This window comes from Dendropsophus ebraccatus, chromosome 1 (genome assembly GCF_027789765.1).
Source record: "Dendropsophus ebraccatus isolate aDenEbr1 chromosome 1, aDenEbr1.pat, whole genome shotgun sequence".
NCBI lineage: Eukaryota > Metazoa > Chordata > Amphibia > Anura > Hylidae > Dendropsophus > Dendropsophus ebraccatus.
The window spans coordinates 39951830-39974165 of record NC_091454.1 but is presented as its reverse complement, the minus strand read 5'-3'; the positions used below and the strand labels follow the sequence as shown (position 1 = coordinate 39974165).

The 22336-nt window shown below is 44.2% G+C and overlaps 1 protein-coding gene across 1 annotated transcript; it reads right to left on the bottom strand.

Annotated features, from left to right (window-relative positions):
• Nucleotides 1–693: 693 nt before the first annotated feature.
• LOC138773387 (nudC domain-containing protein 2-like) lies at nt 694–20967 on the bottom strand. The gene is made up of 4 exons (XM_069954107.1): nt 20779–20967; nt 11921–11969; nt 10420–10571; nt 694–792 (listed from the first exon to the last, which is right to left on the bottom strand). Exons 1-4 carry the CDS (start codon nt 20965–20967, stop codon nt 709–711), a joined length of 474 nt encoding a protein of 157 aa, XP_069810208.1. The 3' UTR covers nt 694–708.
• Between the last annotated feature and the right edge of the window lie 1369 nt (nt 20968–22336).

The window sequence follows — 22336 nt, the reverse complement described above, 5'->3', positions numbered from 1 at the left end:
TCCAGCACATACAGTAGACTATTAGTTTACAGAGCCTACCGTCTGCCCTCTATCAGGTCAGGTGTCCGATCACATGACCCATGACATCATCACAGTTCCTTCTTACTCAAAGGTCCTTTTCTACCTACTCAGCTATAGGGAAGATTTATGCAGGGAGACGTGAGCCCGGGGCCCCCAGTATGTATCGGCGGGCCCCTAACTGTCACATGCGGCCTCTAGGGGCCCAGTCCACTCTGTTACTACCCTTTTTTTTTTTTTTTTACTAACAGAAAAAAAAATGTAGTAACAGACGAGAGTGGGCCCCTAGAGGAGCTGTGGGCCCCGGCACTTGCCCTAGTCAGCCAGGTGCTGACGCCGGCCCTGAGCATTGCACACACAATGGGGGTGATTTATCATACATGGTGTAAAGTGAAATCAGTTGCCCCTAGCAACCAATCAGATTCCACCTCTCATTTTTCAAAGAATCTGTGAGGAATAAAAAGTGGAATCTGATTGGTTGCTAGGGGCAACTGAGCCAGTTTCACTTTACACCATGTTTGATAAATTTCCCCAACGTATTCACTCCTCTCAGCGCCCGGATTAGGTTTCTCTTACTATGGCTGTTAAGGCTCTGGGTGATTTAGGTCACTAGGTCTAATAATAGGCGGATACTTCATGTTCTGTAGAAATCTTTTGCCAGTCCATGATATAGTCCATTTATAACTGGGTTCACTTCTGAAAACTAGAAAAGTCCGGCCCCCCTTTGCTGTAGTTTCCTGAGATTTCTGCTCCACTAAAGTCAAATCCAGGGTTCTGAAAAGGAAACATAAATGGGTTATTGGTAATAAGAATTGATAATTCACACAATGCAAAAGGCTGGGTATGTAGGGTGGGTTAACGCTACAATTTTCCTTCATTTACTATATAGACTGGTATGGAAAGGAGAAAAGAGGGGAAAGGAGTGGGGGCGCCTCCTGGTGCAATAAAAGATGACAAGAGTAACAAGCACACGGGAAGAGAGTGTTGCACTCACCTAGTAGAGTTGTGCTGGATTATAGGCACAACTCTATATCAGGCATAGTAGGTAGAACACCGCAGCTCCTGCCGGGGTACGTCCAAGGGAGTCGTACAATCAATGATGAGGTATGCCAGCCACAGCAGGCTTTAGGACCATGTAGAGTCCCGGCTTGTATAGGGCGCAGGTGTCCAATGAACCACAGATTAGAGCGGTTGTTTCATAGAAAGGGTATTAAAATCACGACGCGTTTCGGCCGCCAAATATAAGGTGGCCTTTCTCAAGTTTTATACAGCATACTGAAAAGCATGGGTTTAAATGGTGTATGGTATGACATAATGGTACATCACTTCCGGGGCAACAACATAAGTATGAGTGATGCCGCAGATATATATAAATGAACTAATCCAAGGAACCGGTACAAAGTCATAATATCCACAACATATATGCATAAAGAGTACAAAAAGTATATAACTTACATTTCCTGGGGGTTCCGGAGGTCAGCGTCTGGATCCAGCAAAGTCAAAGTGAGCGGCCAGGCGTCATTGCGGTCGTGCGCACCGACGTCACGTGATTCCGGAGTTCCGAAGACGTGGCTTACGGAAACTGCGTAAAACATGTTTAGGAATAGTATAGTAACGTAAATGGAGTAAAACCCGGAACTAGGTGTTTAGAAGTGCAAAAAAATATACAAAGGATAAACATATGACTAATGAGTGCATCTATACATCCAATCCATCTTAGAGCAGACACTAAATAGTTGCCTTAAATAGATAATAAATAAATAGAATATAATAATAAATAAATGAAATAGGAGATAAAATACATGTATTCTAGGCGCCATCTAGTGGTTAAAAAATAATTAGCAGAAGGGCTAAATATGTTGATAAAAGATATATATATGTATGTAAAATAGTATATATATCTAAATGTGTATATAAAAATATATATATATATATATATGGAAATATGTGTAAAAATAATATATAGGGGCTAATTGGATATATAAATAAAATGGATAAATACCCGCAATATATATATAAAAAATTTTTTTTATATGTATATATATATATATATATATATATATATATATATATATATATATATATATATATATATATATGGAGCTCAATCTGTTAGCTCTATGCATTCGTTGAGGCCATCAGGTGTCAAAGACTGGATTCGATAAATCCAAAAAGACTCACGTTTACATAATGACGACCAGCGGTCCGTATTGTTAACGGAAATTTGTTCAATAGGAAATATTTTTATATTGGAAAAATTGCTATTGTGGTGCTCGGTAAGATGTTTGGATACACTTTGTTTTAAAAAGCCTTTGGCAGTATTGTGACGGTGGCCATTAATCCTTTTGTGTAAGGGCTGTTTAGTGCGCCCGATGTACTGGAGGCCGCAGACACATGAAAGTAGGTAAATAACATAGGTACTAGAACAGTCGAGTCTTTGCTTAATGGGGTATGAGGCTCCCGTAACATTAGAACTAAACGTTTTTTCGCCACTAGCTATGTTTTGGCAACACAGACATAAAGGTTTTCCACATTTAAAGATGCCCTTTTCGTTTTTGTTATTATTACTTTTATTTTTATCATTATTTCCTTCTATCGGTTGCATTGGGCGTATTCTGCTAGGGGCGATAATGTTACGCACTGTCAAACCCCTGCGATAAACCAACTTGGGTTTTCCTGGGATTATGTCGCGGAGGTAGATGTCAGAAGTAAGTATATGCCAAAAAAAGCACTGGCATATACTTACTTCCGACATCTACCTCCGCGACATAATCCCAGGAAAACCCAAGTTGGTTTATCGCAGGGGTTTGACAGTGCGTAACATTATCGCCCCTAGCAGAATACGCCCAATGCAACCGATAGAAGGAAATAATGATAAAAATAAAAGTAATAATAACAAAAACGAAAAGGGCATCTTTAAATGTGGAAAACCTTTATGTCTGTGTTGCCAAAACATAGCTAGTGGCGAAAAAACGTTTAGTTCTAATGTTACGGGAGCCTCATACCCCATTAAGCAAAGACTCGACTGTTCTAGTACCTATGTTATTTACCTACTTTCATGTGTCTGCGGCCTCCAGTACATCGGGCGCACTAAACAGCCCTTACACAAAAGGATTAATGGCCACCGTCACAATACTGCCAAAGGCTTTTTAAAACAAAGTGTATCCAAACATCTTACCGAGCACCACAATAGCAATTTTTCCAATATAAAAATATTTCCTATTGAACAAATTTCCGTTAACAATACGGACCGCTGGTCGTCATTACGTAAACGTGAGTCTTTTTGGATTTATCGAATCCAGTCTTTGACACCTGATGGCCTCAACGAATGCATAGAGCTAACAGATTGAGCTCCATATATATATATATATATATATATATATATATATATATATATATACATACATAAATATAAAAAAAATTTTTTTATATATATTGCGGGTATTTATCCATTTTATTTATATATCCAATTAGCCCCTATATATTATTTTTACACATATTTCCATATATATATATATTTTTATATACACATTTAGATATATATACTATTTTACATACATATATATATCTTTTATCAACATATTTAGCCCTTCTGCTAATTATTTTTTAACCACTAGATGGCGCCTAGAATACATGTATTTTATCTCCTATTTCATTTATTTATTATTATATTCTATTTATTTATTATCTATTTAAGGCAACTATTTAGTGTCTGCTCTAAGATGGATTGGATGTATAGATGCACTCATTAGTCATATGTTTATCCTTTGTATATTTTTTTGCACTTTCTGCACTTCTAAACACCTAGTTCCGGGTTTTACTCCATTTACGTTACTATACTATTCCTAAACATGTTTTACGCAGTTTCCGTAAGCCACGTCTTCGGAACTCCGGAATCACGTGACGTCGGTGCGCACGACCGTAATGACGCAATGACGCCTGGCCGCTCACTTTGACTTTGCTGGATCCAGACGCTGACCTCCGGAACCCCCAGGAAATGTAAGTTATATACTTTTTGTACTCTTTATGCATATATGTTGTGGATATTATGACTTTGTACCGGTTCCTTGGATTAGTTGCCCCGGAAGTGATGTACCATTATGTCATACCATACACCATTTAAACCCATGCTTTTCAGTATGCTGTATAAAACTTGAGAAAGGCCACCTTATATTTGGCGGCCGAAACGCGTCGTGATTTTAATAAATACCCTTTCTATGAAACAACCGCTCTAATCTGTGGTTCATTGGACACCTGCGCCCTATACAAGCCGGGACTCTACATGGTCCTAAAGCCTGCTGTGGCTGGCATACCTCATCACTATATAGACTGGGAAAAGCTCCTGACCACCACATAAAATGGGGGCTGCAACTGAAGACTAAAGGCCCTATTCCATGGAACGATTATCGTTCATAAACTCGCTCCAACGACTGCTCGTTAACGATCACTAAACGATTTTTTTTAGCGACCGGTAACACAACACACGTGGGCAACGTTAACAATATATGTAGTGTAACAATTATTTTGCGATCGTTACATGGTTATTTAAAACGTTCGCCGGGGTGATCCTGACCATACATACACACCTACTTTTTTTTAAACCTTTTTACGAACGACTGAAAGATTTCTAATTTTACGAACCGATTACCAAATTATCTTTCAAAGACCAACAATTTTTTTTAACACGCTGAAAAACAATTTTGAACGACAATAAAAAGATTTTGCTTTTGTCGTTCGCTCGTTTACACCTCTTCCACGAAGTGATTATCGTTAACGAGCGGTCGTTCCGTGGAATAGGGCCTTAAGCGGGGGATTTATCAAACATGGTGTAAAGTGAAACTGGCTCAGTTGCCCCTAGCAACCAATCAGATTTCACCTTTCATTTTCCAAAGAGTCTGTGAGGAATGAAAGGTGGAATCTGATTGGTTACTGGGGGCAACTGAGCCAGTTTCACTTTACACCATGTAAAAGTCACATCTATCACCCATAGACTAACACGGTAAATTGTTAAAAGGGCACTATAATGGTGCGTTTACACAGAGAGATTTATATGAAAGATTTCTGAAGCCAAAGCCAGGAACAGACTATAAACAGGGTGCAGGTCATAAAGGAAAGACTGAGAGTTCTCCTCTTTTCAAGTCCATTCCTGGCTTTGGCTTCCAAAATCTGTCAGATAAATCTGCCTGTGTAAACGCACCATTATGCTTGTTTATTTATGTGCAAAACATCATAAAGTACAGGAGGACGCGTTTCGGCGTGTATCCTCTATCAGCTCCATGCTGAAACACGTCCTCCTGTACCTTATGATGTTTTGCACATAAATAAACAAGCCTTACTCTACTGGGTGAGTGCCAAGATTCTCTTAATTGCTACTTCTGTGACGCCACCCCACCACGAGCACCACCACCACAGAGTGCCATCTCATCTACAATACACGATAAAGCTGGGAACACGCTTAGCACTCTGTCTCATTTTAGCAATCAGACCAGGTGTTTAAAACTTTTTTAGCACAGTAGGGATTGGAGTGTTAACACCTGGTCTGATTGCTAAAATGAGACAGAGTGCTAAGCGTGTTCCCAGCTTTATCGTGTATTGTAGATGAGATGGCACTCTGTGGTGGTGGTGCTCGTGGTGGGGTGGCGTCACAGAAGTAGCAATTAAGAGAATCTTGGCACTCACCCAGTAGAGTAAGGCTTGTTTATTTATGTGCAAAACATCATAAGGTACAGGAGGACGTGTTTCAGCATGGAGCTGATAGAGGATACACGCCGAAACGCGTCCTCCTGTACTTTATGATGTTTTGCACATAAATAAACAAGCATAATGGTGCGTTTACACAGGCAGATTTATCTGACAGATTTTGGAAGCCAAAGCCAGGAATGGATTTGAAAAGAGGAGAACTCTCAGTCTTTCCTTTATGACCTGATCCCTGTTTATAGTCTGTTCCTGGTTTTGGCTTCAAAGATCTGACAGATAAATCTGCCTGTGTAAATGCACCATAACTCTTCTAGGTGAGTGCTGGGATTCTCTTAGTTGCTCTTTCCAGTTCTATGCTTGTGACCAAGACAGACTCCGAATGGAAGTCTATGGGACCATCTTATGATGCACACAGACAGCAGGGAGAGAAGTGCTCAGCGGGTTAGGATCTAAACACCCAGATCCTGAATGACTTTTCACAGGTCTCTGCGATATGTTAAAAGTGACAGGTACGATTTAATGGAAATGGGGTCCGTGTAATAAACACATGTGCTGGATACCATAAACAATTCCAAAATGCGGCGTTGGCACCATGGCCATCCTCTTTCCACACCAGCATCTCTGCACAAGTATATTATAGTACACACATTTCTGGATTTGATTTTGGGGTTGCTTTAGCTACACCTACTTGCTGTGTTCTGTATTTCTCAGCTATGTGTCTTCATACATGACTTTAACCCCTTCGGGACCAGGCTAATTTTCGTTTTTGTGTTTTCGTTTTTTCCTCCTTGTGCTTAAAAGGCCATAGCACTTGCATTTTTACACCTACAGACCCACATTGCCCTTATTTTTTGCGTCACTAATTGTGCTTTGCAATGACACGCTGACTTTTTGCATAAAGTATACTACGAAACCAGAAAAAAATTCAAAGTGTGGTGAAATTGAAAAAAACAAACGCATTTCTTTTATTTGGGGGGAATGTGTTTTTACGTCATTCGCCCTGGGGTAAAACTGACTTGTTATGCATGTTCCTCAAGTCGTTACGATTAAAACGATATATAACATGTATAACTTTTATTGTATCTGATGGCCTGTAAAAAATTCAAACCATTGTTAACAAATATACGTTCCTTAAAATCGCTCCATTCCCAGGCTTATAGCGCTTTTATCCTTTGGTCTATGGGGCTGTGTCAGGTGTCATTTTTTTGCGCCATGATGTTTACTTTCTATCGGTACCTTGATTGCGAATATACGACTTTTTGATCGCTTTTTATTACATTTTTTCTGGATTTGATGCGACCAAAAATGCGCAATTTTGCACTTTTGGATTTTTTGGCGCTGACGCCGTTTACCGTGCGAGATCAGGAATGTGATTAATAGTTTGGGCGATTACGCACGCGGCGATAGCAAACATGTTTATTTATTTATTTATTTACTTTTATTTAAAACCTGGGAAAAGGGGGGTGATTCAGGGGGGGACTTCTAGTATATACACTTTGATCTCTCATTGAGATCTTTGCTGTATAGATATACAGCAAAGATCAATGAGATCGGCACTCGTTTGCTTTCGGCTGCTGCAGCCGAAAACAAACGAGTGCCGAGCCGGGGACAGCACCATCTTCGAGCGGTCCCCGGCCGGCTTCAGTAACGGAGATCGCTCCTCCAGGACAACGTCCCGGAGGAGCGATCTCCGCCACTAGACACCAGGGAAATGCTGTATCCGGTAATCGGATGCAGCTGTCATGTTTGACAGCTGCATCTGATTACTGTATTAGCAGGCACGGCGATCGGACCGTGCCCGCTAATACCGGCAGTCCCGGGCTACAAGCGGCACCCGGGACCCCGTGGTTCAGAGCGGGGTCGCCGCGCGGCCCCGCTCTGAACGCCCGCACCCGTGCGAGGACGTACAGTTACGTCCTCGTGCGGTTAAACTTAAAGAAATCCAATGATGCTGTTTTAAAAAGCCACAAATAAAAGTGCAGGGAAGCCAGCAAGATCAATCCAGTACACAGAAATAGGCAGAACAGTGGAAGGGAGACACCTAGTGCCTGAAACGTCATACATTTTTCACTGAAAAAACAGCAATATATTTTTTTAAATGTCAAGACATCCATTATAATGACTGCGGACAGCCCACAGATAACAGTTCATGGACTGTCCACAATCATAGACCATGCACTTATAAAGGGACCTTAAAGGTGTTATCCAGTGCTACAAAGACAGGGCCACCTTCTTCCAGAGACAGCACCACTCTTTTCTCCAGTTTGGGTGGAGTTTTGTAACTTAGTTCTATTAAAGTGAATGGAGCTTAAATGGGTTATCCAGTGCTACAAAAACATGGTCAGCTTGTTTGAGAGACATCACCACTCTTGTCTCCAGCCTGGGTGGAGTTTTGTTATTCAGTTCCATTGAAGTCAACGGAGCTTAATTGCAAACCACACCTGAACTGGAGTCGTGCGGTCTCTGGAAGAAAGTGGACATGTTTTTGTAGCGCTGCATAACCCATTTAAAAGGGAATCTGCTGCAATTCACGCTCCACACTGACACTGTATAGCTGTTAGGTAGGCTGACCTAATAAATATACCTTGCCCACCACGCTCACCAGCTCCTGATGAATGTGACTACACAGGAAACAAGTTGGGCAAAAGAAGCCTCAGGATGAGAGTCATCACAATAGGAACACCAGATCTATGGTAACCTCTTTTTTTTGCTTACAAATGCTCATAGAACAAAGACTGTGAAAGAGACTGAGCATCATAAGGTATTCAGGTGCTCCCTATGACATGTGCCAGGTTACTCTCACCATGTTATGAACACCATATATTGACACTGTAAATAAATTCACTGTGGCATGAGTCTTCTGATCCTCGCTAATTATTTAAAGCCGTAACACCTCATTACTCACACTCCCAGACCAGGTGTCAGGCAGGTAAGGGAGGGGGTATCCCAACATGCTGCTTATCAGGAGCTTAGGAAAGCCTCTTTGACTCCTTGTGCCAGAAAATAATAGCATTTCTCTACATCCTGGAATCTCGGCTGGAAATATTTTTCCATATCATGAAAGCTGATAGATCTACCAGCATTCATAGATATTTGATGGGCCTTGGTTTCGAACATATAGACACCTAACCCTGAACGCCAAAGCTTTACATAGGTTTATGTCACACTAAAGCCAATAAATAGTGTGTGAGAGGGGAGGATAAAATGTATGTAAATAGCTGTCTGGTACCTTAGATGGACGCTCAGGGATACTTGATATTGCATGTGTATAAATGTGAATGTGTTTGGTGTAGACATCGTACGCAGATTAACTCTTGCAGATAACGTGTACAACACTTGTAAGGTCTGGAGTGGAAAGGTAAGGGCCCTATTCCACGGGCCGAGCAACGATGTAAACGAGCGCCGATCTGCTAGATCGGTGCTCGCTTACTGGGCCTATTCCACGGCCCCGATGATCGTGAAACAAGGGCTGCAAGTTGCAGCCCCTGCTTCATACATTACCTGTCCGGGCTGCAGGTCTTCTTCTCCCGGTCCCAAGCGGCAGCATCGCCTTTGGACAGGAGCTGTCTGAACTGACAGACTACTCAGCCAATAACTGTCCGCAGCGTTTCCAGCCAGTGATTGGCTAAGCGGTCTGTAAATTCCGACAGCCCCGCTCCGAAGCCAATGCTACCGCGCAGGACCGGGAGAAGAAGACCTGCAGCCCGGACAGGTAATGTATGGTTCTGCTGAAATCGTTGGTCTCTGCCGCGCACCGCTATTCAACCGTAGCGATGTGCTGGTGACGAACGACGATTTTAGGTCTGAACCTAAATGAACGATCATCGGCTAGTCGTTCTCTTTATTCCACAGATCGCTAGATCGTCCAGGCAGCCCATAGAGGATAGTGGCGGTCTGCTGTCGCCGCTCCTATTCCACAGAGAGACGCCAGACGATCGCTGCTATATCGGTCACTTGTTCTTCAACATGTTTGAAAAACAAGCGACACAACGATCAGCCGACATGAACAATGCCGGCTGACTGTTGCCCTCTATTCCACGGGACGATTATCGTTCCGTGCAACAGGGCCTTAAGGCTGCATTTACATGGTACATGGACGCGAAATGACCCCGCACAGGCAGCACCACTTATACAATGCTGGGAGTGGAGGAACTGTATGAATATGCACCGTGCAGCTCTGTCATTACAGTGTGGCACATATTCATGCAGTTCCCCCACTCCCAGCATCATATCAGAGATGATGCCTGTGTGGGGAAAGGCATTCCATATCCACGTTCCGTGTGAATGCAGCATTAAGCTGGGTTCACACTGTGTTTCTGCAATCCGTTTTTTTCATCCATTTTATCTTTTATACATGACTATGCATCCATTTTTTTTTAGCGTACACAAAATTATATTATATATAAAACATATTTTGTGCGCTAAAAAAAGGGACGCATTTTGTTCCTTTTTTTTATAATAGGAGTCAATGGAAAACGGATCAAAACTGATGCGCACAAATGTGTCCATTTTTACATCCATTTTTTGCATTAAACGGATGAAAAAAAAAAACAGATTGCAAAAACGCAGTGTGAACCCTGCCTTAGCTGCCTGGTCTGAAAATTTAAAGCATATCAGCTGCTTTCTGAAACAGGGTATGGTCACTGCGAAGCATGAGGATGAGGAACCAAACAAAAGAGCCAGCCCTACAGCCTCCTCAATTACCTCTCTCTGGAACCTCTCCAGTGTCAGCTTCTTCTGCATCTCATCCTGAACCCAAGGATCGGCAGAGTACTCTCCTTCTAGTAAAGATGGCCAACAATTACCAGCATCTCGGTTAGACTTCGTAAGAACTATACGAATAAGTTTTTTGTCCTCTTCATCCAGCAAAAAAAAAAATTCATGAAAGAGAAAATAATTACACTGAACGGCATAGAGATGTATTCTTAGAATATATTTGTACAATGATTTACAATGGATGTATGTGCAAAGGCCAGCAACCAATGTACAGGCAACCATAAAGCCTTTCACAATTCTGTACAAAATCACCGACATCGGACGTTTGTTATAGATTTTGACTTTCCTATTAAAGAGAATTGAAAAAAATCCACAATGTACTGGAGATGTATGTAAAATCAGCTGAAAGTACAGTGACCATATAGAGAACCTGAATCCAACCCCCAGTGATAACTCACATCAGGTAAGAGGTGTCTAGCGATGACAAGACATTTATTTGTCTATATTAACCCTCTCCAGCCACTGCACAGTAAATTAACGTCGCTGCAGTCTATGCCTGAGGCTGCAGTGACATTAATTTACACTGCAAGATGACACAGGCACAGAAGCTGCAACTGTGTCATCCGCGGCGGATAGCCAGAGCCGCGCTCCGGTGCTGAAAGTTAACCCCATAGATACTGCGATCAGCACGACTGCAGCATCTATAGGGCTCCTGACAGATAATTCTCCCTCTAGAGAGGGAGAATTCTCTGTCCGGTGTCCATCGGGGCTCTGCGAAGCCCCAATGGTTTCCTGGCTACAGAGGCCGGCAGGGGAAGGGAAGGCTGGGCGTGCGCCATGCGCTCTGCCCCCTCTCTGACCTGCTGCTGTCACAAGACTGACAGCGGCAGGGGGCAGACATAAGGACATCAGCTTATGGGATCATTATGATCCTATAAGCTGATGTCCAAAATGACCAGGGTCAAAGGGGTAGTGACTCTCCTTAAGGAGAGCCTGTCATAAAGACGAGTGGAGACTTACAGACCATTGCTGCTCCACTGAGAATTCTGGGAAGAAATAATATGCAAAATAGCTCTCACACCTCTTGAGCAAAGAGATGCCTCTTCAAGTTCTTTTGGAGAAATTTTTTGGCTTGGCATAAAATCCCCAATGTTCTAATGGCTCTATTCGACTGACCGTCTAGAAGAGCAAACGAGCGCTCTCAACATGTTGAAAAACAAGAGACTGCAACGATCGGCCGATATGAACGATGTCGGCTGATCGTTGCACTCTATTCCACGGGACGATTATCGTCCGTAGCCGCCGATAACCGTTCCGTGGAATAGGGCCTTAAGGCTCCTTGACTGAGCGAGACTTGACTTGAAGGGACATCTCTTTGCTCAAGAGGTGTGAGAGCTATTTTGCAATATCCTTTATTCCCAAAAATGACCTTGGCATTGAGGAATCAATGACCCATGGTCGTGAAAGGGTTAAATAAACTAAATCTCACCTAATGTCCAAGTGCTTTCATCGCTGATGGTGGAGTCATACAACCGCCCCTATAAAAGACAGAACAACATCAAGAATGTGCTAGAGCTCTGGGCAGAAAAGCAAAATGGTCTGGGATTTCACAAAACAAGAAATTACCAAGTCATTGGGGCAGATTGCGGCCCTCCATAGGGTAGTATGTATGGACAGGAATATGCTGCAATGCGATCATAGCATTACCTGCAACCAGAGAGGCACGAGTGACGCAATGGAGACGTCCTTTTAATCCAACTGTTCTTTATTGGGATTTCATCCAACGCATTTCAAGGTTTGTAGAAGCGCTCTGTCAAGTTACAGAGATGTGATCCACATTGCAGCAAGTGTGTAGTTTAATAGTGTGTGTAAAAAGAAATAACTGGTTTCAAAGAGTAATATAGATTTGTAATTGACTTCTATTTAAAAATCTCCAGTCTTCTAGTACTTATCAGTTGCTGTATGCCTTGCAGGAAGTGGTGTATTCTTTCCAGTCTGACACAGTGCTCTCTGCCACCTCTGTTTTCTATGGGGATTTGCTGCTGCTCTGGACAGTTCCTGTCTCGGACAGAGGTGGCAGCAGAGAGGACTGTGTCAGACTGGAAACAATACACCACTTCCTGCAGGGCATACAGCAGCTAATAAGTACTGGAAGACTGGAGATTTTGAAATAGAAGTAATTTACTAATTGGTATACCTTTCTAAGACCAGTTGATTTGAAAGGAATTTGTTTTTCGCAGGAGTACCCCTTTAAAGGAGAACTATCAACAGGTTGGACACATCCAACTGATAGCCCCCTATTTCACAGGAGGTACCGGGGAGGAAGATATGTCTCCCACCTTCATCCTCGTCACCATTCCTGTGCATTTAGTCTTTTACTCCTCTGTCCGGTAAGACAATTAGTGCTCGTATTGGTCTCATTGGACTGAGGAGTAAAAGCTAAGAGCACAGGAATGGCACAGAGGATGAAAGTAAGAACCTTACCTTCCTCCTCTGTGTCTCCTGTGCAATAGGGGGGCTATCAGCTGGTTGGATTCGTCTAACCTGTTCATATTCCCCCTTTAAAAATGTGTTCTGACCTATCATACATTGATGTCAGTGCTAGCGCCCCCTGCTGCTCTTTGTTCTGCTGATATTTGGACCCACAAGTTGTGTTGCTGGTCTTCTCACCAGGCGCAATGTTACCTGGGTAGACATTTAATGCATTTCCATAAACCTGTAAAACCAAAGAGCTAGAACTAGTCCTATACAAAAATCTATCTCCCTCACAGAGATCTCTGTGCAGTGCTAACTTTACAGGCTTATAGAAGTGCATGAAGGATGTATATGAAGCACAACTAGAACATTTTAAGAAAAAAAAACAGGGAATAAGGTTCCATAACATTATGAATTAGTAAGATCTCAGCAGCTGTGTGAGGGACTCCTTTGTATATAGATCAGCGGAAGGACACAGAAGACATGAATAGGCCCTTAGGTAGGGCCACACTGCATTGGCCTTCTGAGAAATACAGCGGCCTGCTAATCACTTTGGGACCCAGAAACTGAAAGAGACCAGAGCTGAAGAGAGGTAAATAAATAGACTACAGAGGGGGACGTGACCCTGGAGAGCGGCTGTTTTCACATAGGGGGAGATTTATCAAACATGGTGTAAAGTGAAACTGGCTCAGTTGCCCCTAGCAACCAATCAGATTCCTCTGTGAGGAATGAAAGGTGGAATCTGACTGGTTGCTAGGGGCAACTGAGCCAGTTTCACTTTACACCATGTTTGATAAATCTTCCCCATAGTGTTAAAATAGTGATGAATATTACATATATATATAAAATATACTCCAGAACTATATTTTGCTGCTATTTCATGGGCTAATCCCTTTAATGGTGCGTTCACACCTACAGGATCTGCAGCTGATTTTCAGCAGCAGATTTCATTTAAATAACTGAACACAGCATCAAATCTGCTGCAGATCCTGTAGGTGTGAACGCACCCTAAAGAGGTTTTCACAATTTAGGCCATGTTCACACAACGTATATTTTTATGAAAAGAACAGCCATTCTTTTCATAGAGAAATGTGATTCATCAAAGTCAATGCAAACAACAGCCGTTCTTTGCTACGGCCAGTGAAATGACTGACATGTCAATTATTTGCTGTGCATTGATTTCAATGCAATTTGCTATGTAATAACGACCAATGTTTGACACTCAATACAACAGCCATTGTTTTTGAGTGCCAAACAATGGCCGTTGTGTGTATGTTGTGTGAACATAGCCTCAAACTTACTTGTTCCCAGGGGACAATTATGAGATCGCGGAGGCCAATGTTGGTGCCCTCCTGGGATCTCTATGGGCCCGATTACACATACAGATATCTGACAGATTTTTATAGCCATAGCCAGGAATGGATTTGAAAAGAGGAGAAATCTCAGTCTTTCCTATATGACCTGTTCTTTATTTTATAGTCCGTTCCTGGCTTTGGCTGCAAAAATCTGTCAGCTATCTTTTGGAGTAATAGGGCCCTATATCAGCTTTGTTTTGAATGAAACTGCGTGACCTGCAGCTTCATTCATTCTCTATGGAGCCACCGGAGAGAGTTGAGTACAGCACTCTTTTCAGCGGCTCCATAGAGAATAAATGGAGCTGTGGGTCATGCGCCAACCGTGGCTGCATCCAAAACAGAGGAGCCAGGACACCTGGGAGATCCCTAAGGATCGAACCCCGCAATCTCATACTTGGATAGGTGACAAGCAAGTTCAAATCAGGAAACCCCTTTAACCCCTTAAGGACCGGGCCTGAAATGGCCTTTAGGACCGGAGCAAATTTTATGAATATGACCAGTGTCACTTTATTCATTAATAACTTCGGGATGCTTTTACCTATCCGGCTGATTCTGAGATTGTTTTCTCGTGACATATTGTACTTCACATTTCTTGTAAATTGGAGTCGATACTTATAACGAATCTTTATGAAAAAAAACAAAATAGCGTGAAAAATTGTGAAAAAATGCATTTTTCCAACTTTAAAACTTTTCTGCTTATACAGAAAATGGTTTTGCCACATAAATTTTATATTAAATAGCATTAGCAACATGTCTACTTTATGTTGGCGGCATTTATTAAACTATATTTCATTTTTTTTTAGACAATAGAAAGCGTAAAACATTAGCAGGAAATTTCCATATTTTCAGTAAAATTTCAAAATCAGATATTTTTAGCGACCTGTTCAGGTTTAAAGTGTATTTGAGGGGACTGTATGTTAGAAAGCCCCACAAAGCACCCCATTTCAGAAATTGCACCCCCTAAACTCTGCAAAAGCACATCCAGAAAGTTATTTAACCCTTTAGGGGAGACACAGAAATACAAGCTAATTGTGTAAGAAATTTGAAAATGTTAATTTTCTGTGCAGAGATTTTATTGTAATCCAATATTTTTCATAATTATAAACTTATTACCAGAGAAATGCACCCCAATATTGATTGCCCCGTTTCTGCAGTTTATAGAAATACCCCATATGTGGCCCTATTGTGCTATTTGACGCAACCACAAGCCTCAGATATAAAGGAGCGCCTAGTGCATTTCAATGGCTCCGTTATATTTGGTCATTTCTGACTGTACCACTTCAGGTTGGCAGAGGCTCTGGGGTGCCAAAACCTAAAAAACACCCCTAAAGGGACACCATTTAGAAAACTACATTCCTCAAGGAATGTAACAAGGGGTGCAGTGAGCATCTGGACCCCACAGGTGCTTCACAGATTTTCCGAACAATATGGCGTGAAAAAAGACAAAAGTATTTATTACACTAAAACGTTGTTCTAGCCTTCAATTTTTCATTTTCACAAAGGGATAAAAGGAAAAAAAAAACACAAAACATGTAGCGTAGTTTCTCCCGAGTACAGAAATACCCCACATGTGGACATAAAGTGCCAAGCGGGCACAGGACGAGCCTCCAAAGGGAAGAAGCGCCAATTGGCTTTTGGAAGCTGGATTTCACTGGAATGGATTTCAAGGGCCATGTCGCATTTACAGAGCCCTCGTGCTGCCAAAACACTGGATACCCCCCACAAGTGACCCCATTCTGGAAACTACACCCCTCAAGGACTCTAACAAGGGGTGCAGTGAGCATATGGACCCCACTGGTGATAGGCACAAATGTGGAAAAATGTGACGTGAAAGGGAAAATTTTCATTTTTTCACTTTCACGGCACAAATGTGCCCGTCATCAAGGGGTCCATATCCTCATTGCACCCCTTGTTAGATTCCTTGAGGGGTGTAGTTTCCAGAATGGGGTCACTTGTGGGGGGTTTACAGTGTTTTGGCAGCACGAGGGCTCTGTAAATGCGACATGGCGTTCATCATCCATTCTAGCCAAATCCAATCTCTAAAATCCAAATGGCGCTCCTTACCTTCGGAGGCTTGCCCTGCATCCACATGGCGCTTTATGCCCACATGTGGGGTATTTACGGACTCGGGGGAAATTGCTCTACACATTTTATGTTTTTTTTTCTCTTTTAACCCCTTGTGAAAATGATAAATTCAAGGCTAGACCAACATTATAGTGTAAAAAATGTAATATTTCATTTTCACACCACATTGTTCCACATTTGTGCCCGTCACCAGTGGGGTCCATATGCTCACTATACCCCTTGTTACATTCCTTGAGGGGTGTAGTTTCCATAATGGGGTCACTTGTGGGGGGTTTCAACTGTCTTGGCAACACAGAGGCCTTTTAAATGCAACATGGCCCCTCGAAATCCATTCCATCCAAATCCAGCCTTCAAAAACCAAATGGCGCTCCTTCCCTTTGGAGGCTTACCCTGCACCCGCATGGCGCTTTATGTCCACATGTGAGGTATTTCCGTACTCAGGGGAAATTGCTCTACAAATTGTGTTTTTTTTAATCTTTTAGCCCCTTGTGAAAATGAAAAAATCAAGACAAGATCAATGATTTAGAGTAAAAACTAAAAAAAAATTACACTAAATGTTGGTCTAGCCTTGATTTTTTTCCATTTCCACAAGGGGTTAAAAAAGAAAATGAACACAAAACGTGTAGGGTAATTTCCCCTGAGTACGAAAATACCCCACATGTGGACATAATGTGCCATATGGGCACAGGGCAAGCCACCAAAGGGACAGCGCGCCATTTAGAGGCTGGAATGGAGGATGGAGGCCATGTCGCAATTACAAAGCTCCTGTGCTGCCAGGACAGTAGAAACCCCCCACAAGTGACCCCATTCTAGAAACTACACCCCATAAGGAATCTAACAAGGGGTGCAGTGAGCATATGGACCCCACTGGTAACAGGCACATATGTAGAACATGTGCCATGAAAATAAAAAATACAATTTTTTTCATTTTCACGTCCCAAATGTGGCCGTCACCAGGGGGCCATATACCCGCTGCCCCCCTTGTTAGATTCCGTATGGGGTGTAGTTTCCAGAATGGGGTCACTTGTGGGGGGTTTCTACTGTCCTGGCAGCACAAAGGCTTTGTAATTGCATCATGGCATCCTCTAATGGGAATGGCGGCCATATCTATTTAGCTGGGGAAAAGGGACCATTCTAATTTATTTGGGGGTGTTAGGCCAATTATTAGTTTATAAGGTTGAAAATGACAGGTGTCCATCAAATTCAACCTGTGTTGATCCAGAGGAAGGCAAAAAACCCTCGTAAGGCAGACGACAATAGCTTCATCACTGGGAAAAAATTCCTTCCCGACTCCATATTGGCAATCAGAATAATCCCTGGATTAACGTGACCCCTGAAATAGGAATAAGGGACAGAATTTAGAAAATCTGGAACTCCAATTAGGTGTGGTACGCCTTGGAGCGATCCAGTATGGAGAGGCCGGGGGGATCAGGACAGGTGTCACACTGGAAAATGGCGTCCTTCCTGATCCCCCTGTTACACCACACTCTGCACTTCTTCTGGGGTCTCCTATTTTCCAGTGTGGGGGACGTCACCTGGAAAATGTTGTCCTGGTGCGATACGGGGTCCTTCATATCCAGAAGCGCTGGGTCCGCTCCATGGCTGCTAAATATTAGGGCTATATTACTACTTCTAATATTTTCGGATCGTGCCGCAAGCTACAGTAGCTCGGGCAGCGAGGGACCGGAAGAGGGGGGGGGGGGGGGGTTGGGAGGGCATCTGGGGGCTGGATTCGGGTGTCCCTTCCTTCATACACTCTAAGGGTACGTGCACACTGCGGAATGGCGAAGGATAACCCTTTGTGCATTCCGCAGCTGGCACCCACCGGCGGACTGATGCGGGCGCACGTCTCCGCTCGTGTCACACTCCATTCTATGACACGGGTGGAGACGCGCGCCTCCATCAGTCCACCGGTGGGTGCCAGCTGCGGAATGCACAAAGGGTTATCCTTCGCCATTCCGCAGTGTGCACGTACCCTAAATCTGTAAGTGTACCCTGAGGTACTCTCACAGAGTTTGTAGAATTTCACGCCATACCGTCATCTGTTATTGAGACGGTACTGGAGGAAAAGACGTGTCTGGGGGGCAGCATACGTTACGCTACCCCCAGACACGTCACTGGATGATGAGGATAAGGATCAATGGAGGAACGAAGGATCCCCCCATTCATCCTCACTGGCTGTTTCGTGTGGGAGGCAATAATAACGTATGAGTCCGACACAGAAAACACGGCGGGGGCCACTTTTATATGGAGATTGGTATATGGGGTATGTAGTGGTGTAGTGTCAAACTTTATTCAATGTAGTGTAGTGTGGTGTAATGTAGTGTTTTTTACGTGTTTTTTTACAGTAAGTATAAAAAAAAAAAAAACCTACGCCAAAAATGGTGTTGCTCATAAGTGCCGCACTTATGTGCGGCACTTATCAGCAGAACGTGGCAGTAGGATATAGAAAAAAAACACCCTACGCCAAAAAGGAGGAGTTACTGATTAGCAGCGCACTTTCGTGCGATGCTGATCAGCACTCAGCGGCGATAGGGTGCGGAAAATAGAAAAAAAAAATTGGAAAAAAAAACAAAAAACTTTTACTACATTCTGAACATCCCTATAGTGGCTGATATGTGTATTACACTTATCAGCCACTAAAGGGGAGCAGAGCGCAAGATCCGAAAAAAGACGACGCTGGAGGCGGAAAAATCCGAAAAAAGAAGACGCTGGAGCCGGAAAAAGCCGATCGGGACGTCACGGAAGAAGCCGAAGACCCGACAAGAAGAAGAGGACGCCGGGAATCCGGAAGACGCCGATCAGGACCCGGGACAGGTGAGTAATGTACAAACACCTGTTCTAGACGGGCCGGTGGTACCGTGACCACCATTACTTTTTTACAGTAATGGCGGTCGGTGCCGTCCTCGGACAGCACTGACCGCCATTTTTTCCGGTTCATTGGGTCACCGATGGCCCGGAAAGGTTCCGATCGCCGCTATGGGCTAATCAGCCAATAGCGGCGATCGTCGGCATGGGGGGGGGGGGGGGGGGGCGGGGGTGGGGGGGGGTGGCCGAACAGGGAGAGATAGGCTATCTAACCAAGGCTATCTCCCCCGATCGGGACCCGGCCGGCCGCGGCGCCCTCTTAAAGGACCCGCATACCGGTACGTCATGGGTCCTTAAGTGACAGTGATCCATGACGTACCGGTACGTCATGGGTCCTTAAGAGGTTAATGGCACAAGTCCAGTTTCACACATATTTGGGGGGGGGGGGGGGGGTATCATCTCCACGACTGACTATACATCGTCAATAAGTATCAGATTTAAAAGAAAATACTGAAGTCACACAACTGTGTTTTGAGGCTATGTTGGCAATTTTTACGTGACCAAAACTGTCATATCACAGCCTGTAGCCCCAACCTAAGTCCTAGGAAACCCCTTAGCCTTACGTTTCACACTTAGCAAAACTAGCGGAATTCCGCAGCGGATGCCGTTAGCCTCCCTCTCATAATGGGAATCTATGGGAATAGCGCGCTGCTGCTCTCCCCGCGCTGAAGAATAAATATGTTCATTCTTCAGCGTGGAGAGACGTCGTGAGAACAGCAGCGCACGCCTCCCATAGACTCCAATTATGAGAGGGAGGCTAACGGCATCCGCCGCGGAATTCCGCTAGTTTTGCTACGTGTGAACGGGGCCTTGAAGTGTACAGGTGACCTGGGTGGTGACCTGGCTGTAAATTGGAATTAGTCCAGAAAATGACTGGTCCACAGAGACATTGTGTTAAAGGGGTAGTTCACCCCCCAAAATTTTTCTTTCAGATGAACTGGTGTCAGAAAATGCCAGAGATTTTGAATTAACTTCTATTTAAAAAAAATCTCAAGTCTTCCAGTACTTATCAGCTGCTGCACATCCTACAGCAGCTGGAGAGTAGGAGAGGTTTTCCATGGGGATTTGCTACTGCTCTGGACAGTTCCGGTCACAGATAGAGGTGGCAGCAGAGAGCACTGTGGCAGACTGGAAAGAATTGACCACTTCCTGCAGGGCATAAAGCAGCTGATAAGTACTGGAAGACTTTTTTTTTATGTAAGTAAATGGCAAATTTCTGCCACCAGCTGATTTGAAAAAAAAACAACATTTTTTTCGTTGAACTACCCCTTTAAAGTTGTCACGTTATCAAAACACGCCTCCGTCATTCATCCGACCAATCAGAGTTCTGCTTTCATTTTCAAGGAAAAACAAAAGCTGTAGTCTGATTGGCTATTACAAGGGGAGAAGTTCTGAATAAAGTTTTGAAAACTTGTAATACAGAAGAAGTAACATGAAGGGGGGAGGGGGGTGGGGAGCCTCGCCCCTGAGGAGGCCAGGAGTCTGAGCTCATAGGGTGACAGTGCAGTAATAGCCCCCCAGCAGCCGTGCAGCCACAGCGCCCCCTTGCCCCATGTAGCAGCACCTGTAGGATGTGGGAGTCCCGCACAGACAGCGCTATGTCCCTGATCCCCAGTTTACAGCGTATATCCCGGCTCTGGGTACCCGGAGGCACCTGGACTTCTATGAACACCTCCTCCATGGTCTGGTACCAGCAGCCCCAGGGAGTCTTGCACGGCACCGCCCCGCTCCTCTCCTCGAAATTCCCCGACATCACGTGCAATTCCAGATACTGAAACCAACGTGAAAGGAGGCGCTGTGCGCATGCGCAGTACCACAACGACGCCATCAAATAAATCTCGTCTCTGATCAAACTAACAAGTAATCACGCGAGTCGCTTCACTTTAATTTTTTTTTCTATAGTTTGAAACGAGGGTTTTATAAAGAGATAAACGATGTTACACGGGAAAAGGAGCCCTCACCCAACATGGCGACATGTGCTTTCCTTACCGCGGCTCCTATTGGCTTTTCAGAATGTCTATCATAATTCCACCAATAGTAGCGCTTGTTTACTCATTAAAAAATTGTACGAGCCCGGCTCCTACATTTCACTTCCTGTCACACCCCTCAAGCGGTTTAAACCCTGCCCACCGACCGAAACTGCTGGTCGTCACGTGATGAGCGCTGATGCTCATCTCTGATTGGCTGCCTCGCCCGTTGCTGGTCGGGAGACGCTCTGCTATTGGCGATCTGCTGGCTATGCGCTGTTTATAAAGAGGAGAGTGGAGAAGAAGGGAGACTTGTGTCAAATGAGTGACTGGTTATGGAGTGTGACCGGGAGCCGGTACCGGAGGCGGTGAACATGTCTTTAACCAAGGCGCCTCTGAAGCGGGTTTATGAGCACGTTGGTATGTATCAGCGCATGTGCGTTTTATCCTCTCAGTGTGTACATGGCGTGATTGATAGTGACGTCTTATCTCCTAGTGCCCCCTGCTTCTGCTGTGAGGCTGGCCTTCTGTATAGTGCCCTGTGGTGCTTATTACTATGTTATGTCTCTATATGGCACCGGCATATACTCCAGCGCTGTACAGAGATTGGCAGCATCACTCACAGCCTACTGAGTACCTGGAGGTACCTGCACTTGTATACTAGAGGCCATGCTCTTACTAAATGGACAGATATTTATAGAATACCCTAATCTATATTACATCCTTGACACTGTGACTGGCACCCCCCCCCCCCCCCAATATGTCCCTGGCACGCTCCCCATTGTCTGATCTCTGCCCCTCCCCCCATATGTCACTGGCCTGCTCCCCATTGTATGATCTCTGCCCCCCATATGTCCCTGGCATGCTCCCCATTGTCTGATCTCTTCCCCCCCCCCCCCCCATTTGTCCCTGGCACTCCCCATTGTCTGATCTCTGCCCCTCCCCCCCATATGTCACTGGCCTGCTCCCTATTATATGATCTCTGCCCCCCCTAATATGTCCCTGGCACGCTCCCTATTGTCTGATCTCTTCCCCCCCCCCGCCCATTTGCCTGGCACGCTCCCCATGTCTGATCTCTTCCCCCCCCCCCCCCCCCCCCCCATTTGTCCCTGGCACGCTCCCCATTGTCTGATCTCCCCCCCCCCCCCCCCCCCC

Bases quoted from the DNA above. Each gene is read 5' to 3' on its own strand.
- LOC138773387 (XM_069954107.1), bottom strand. From the start codon at position 20,967: ATGTCGGGGAATTTCGAGGAGAGGAGCGGGGCGGTGCCGTGCAAGACT. The intron at 10,572-11,920 runs GTGAGATTTAGT...TGCTGGATGAAG, and splicing joins TGAAAGCACTTGGACATTAG to AGGACAAAAAACTTATTCGT. The intron at 793-10,419 runs GTAATTGAGGAG...TTTCCTTTTCAG, and splicing joins TGGAGAGGTTCCAGAGAGAG to AACCCTGGATTTGACTTTAG.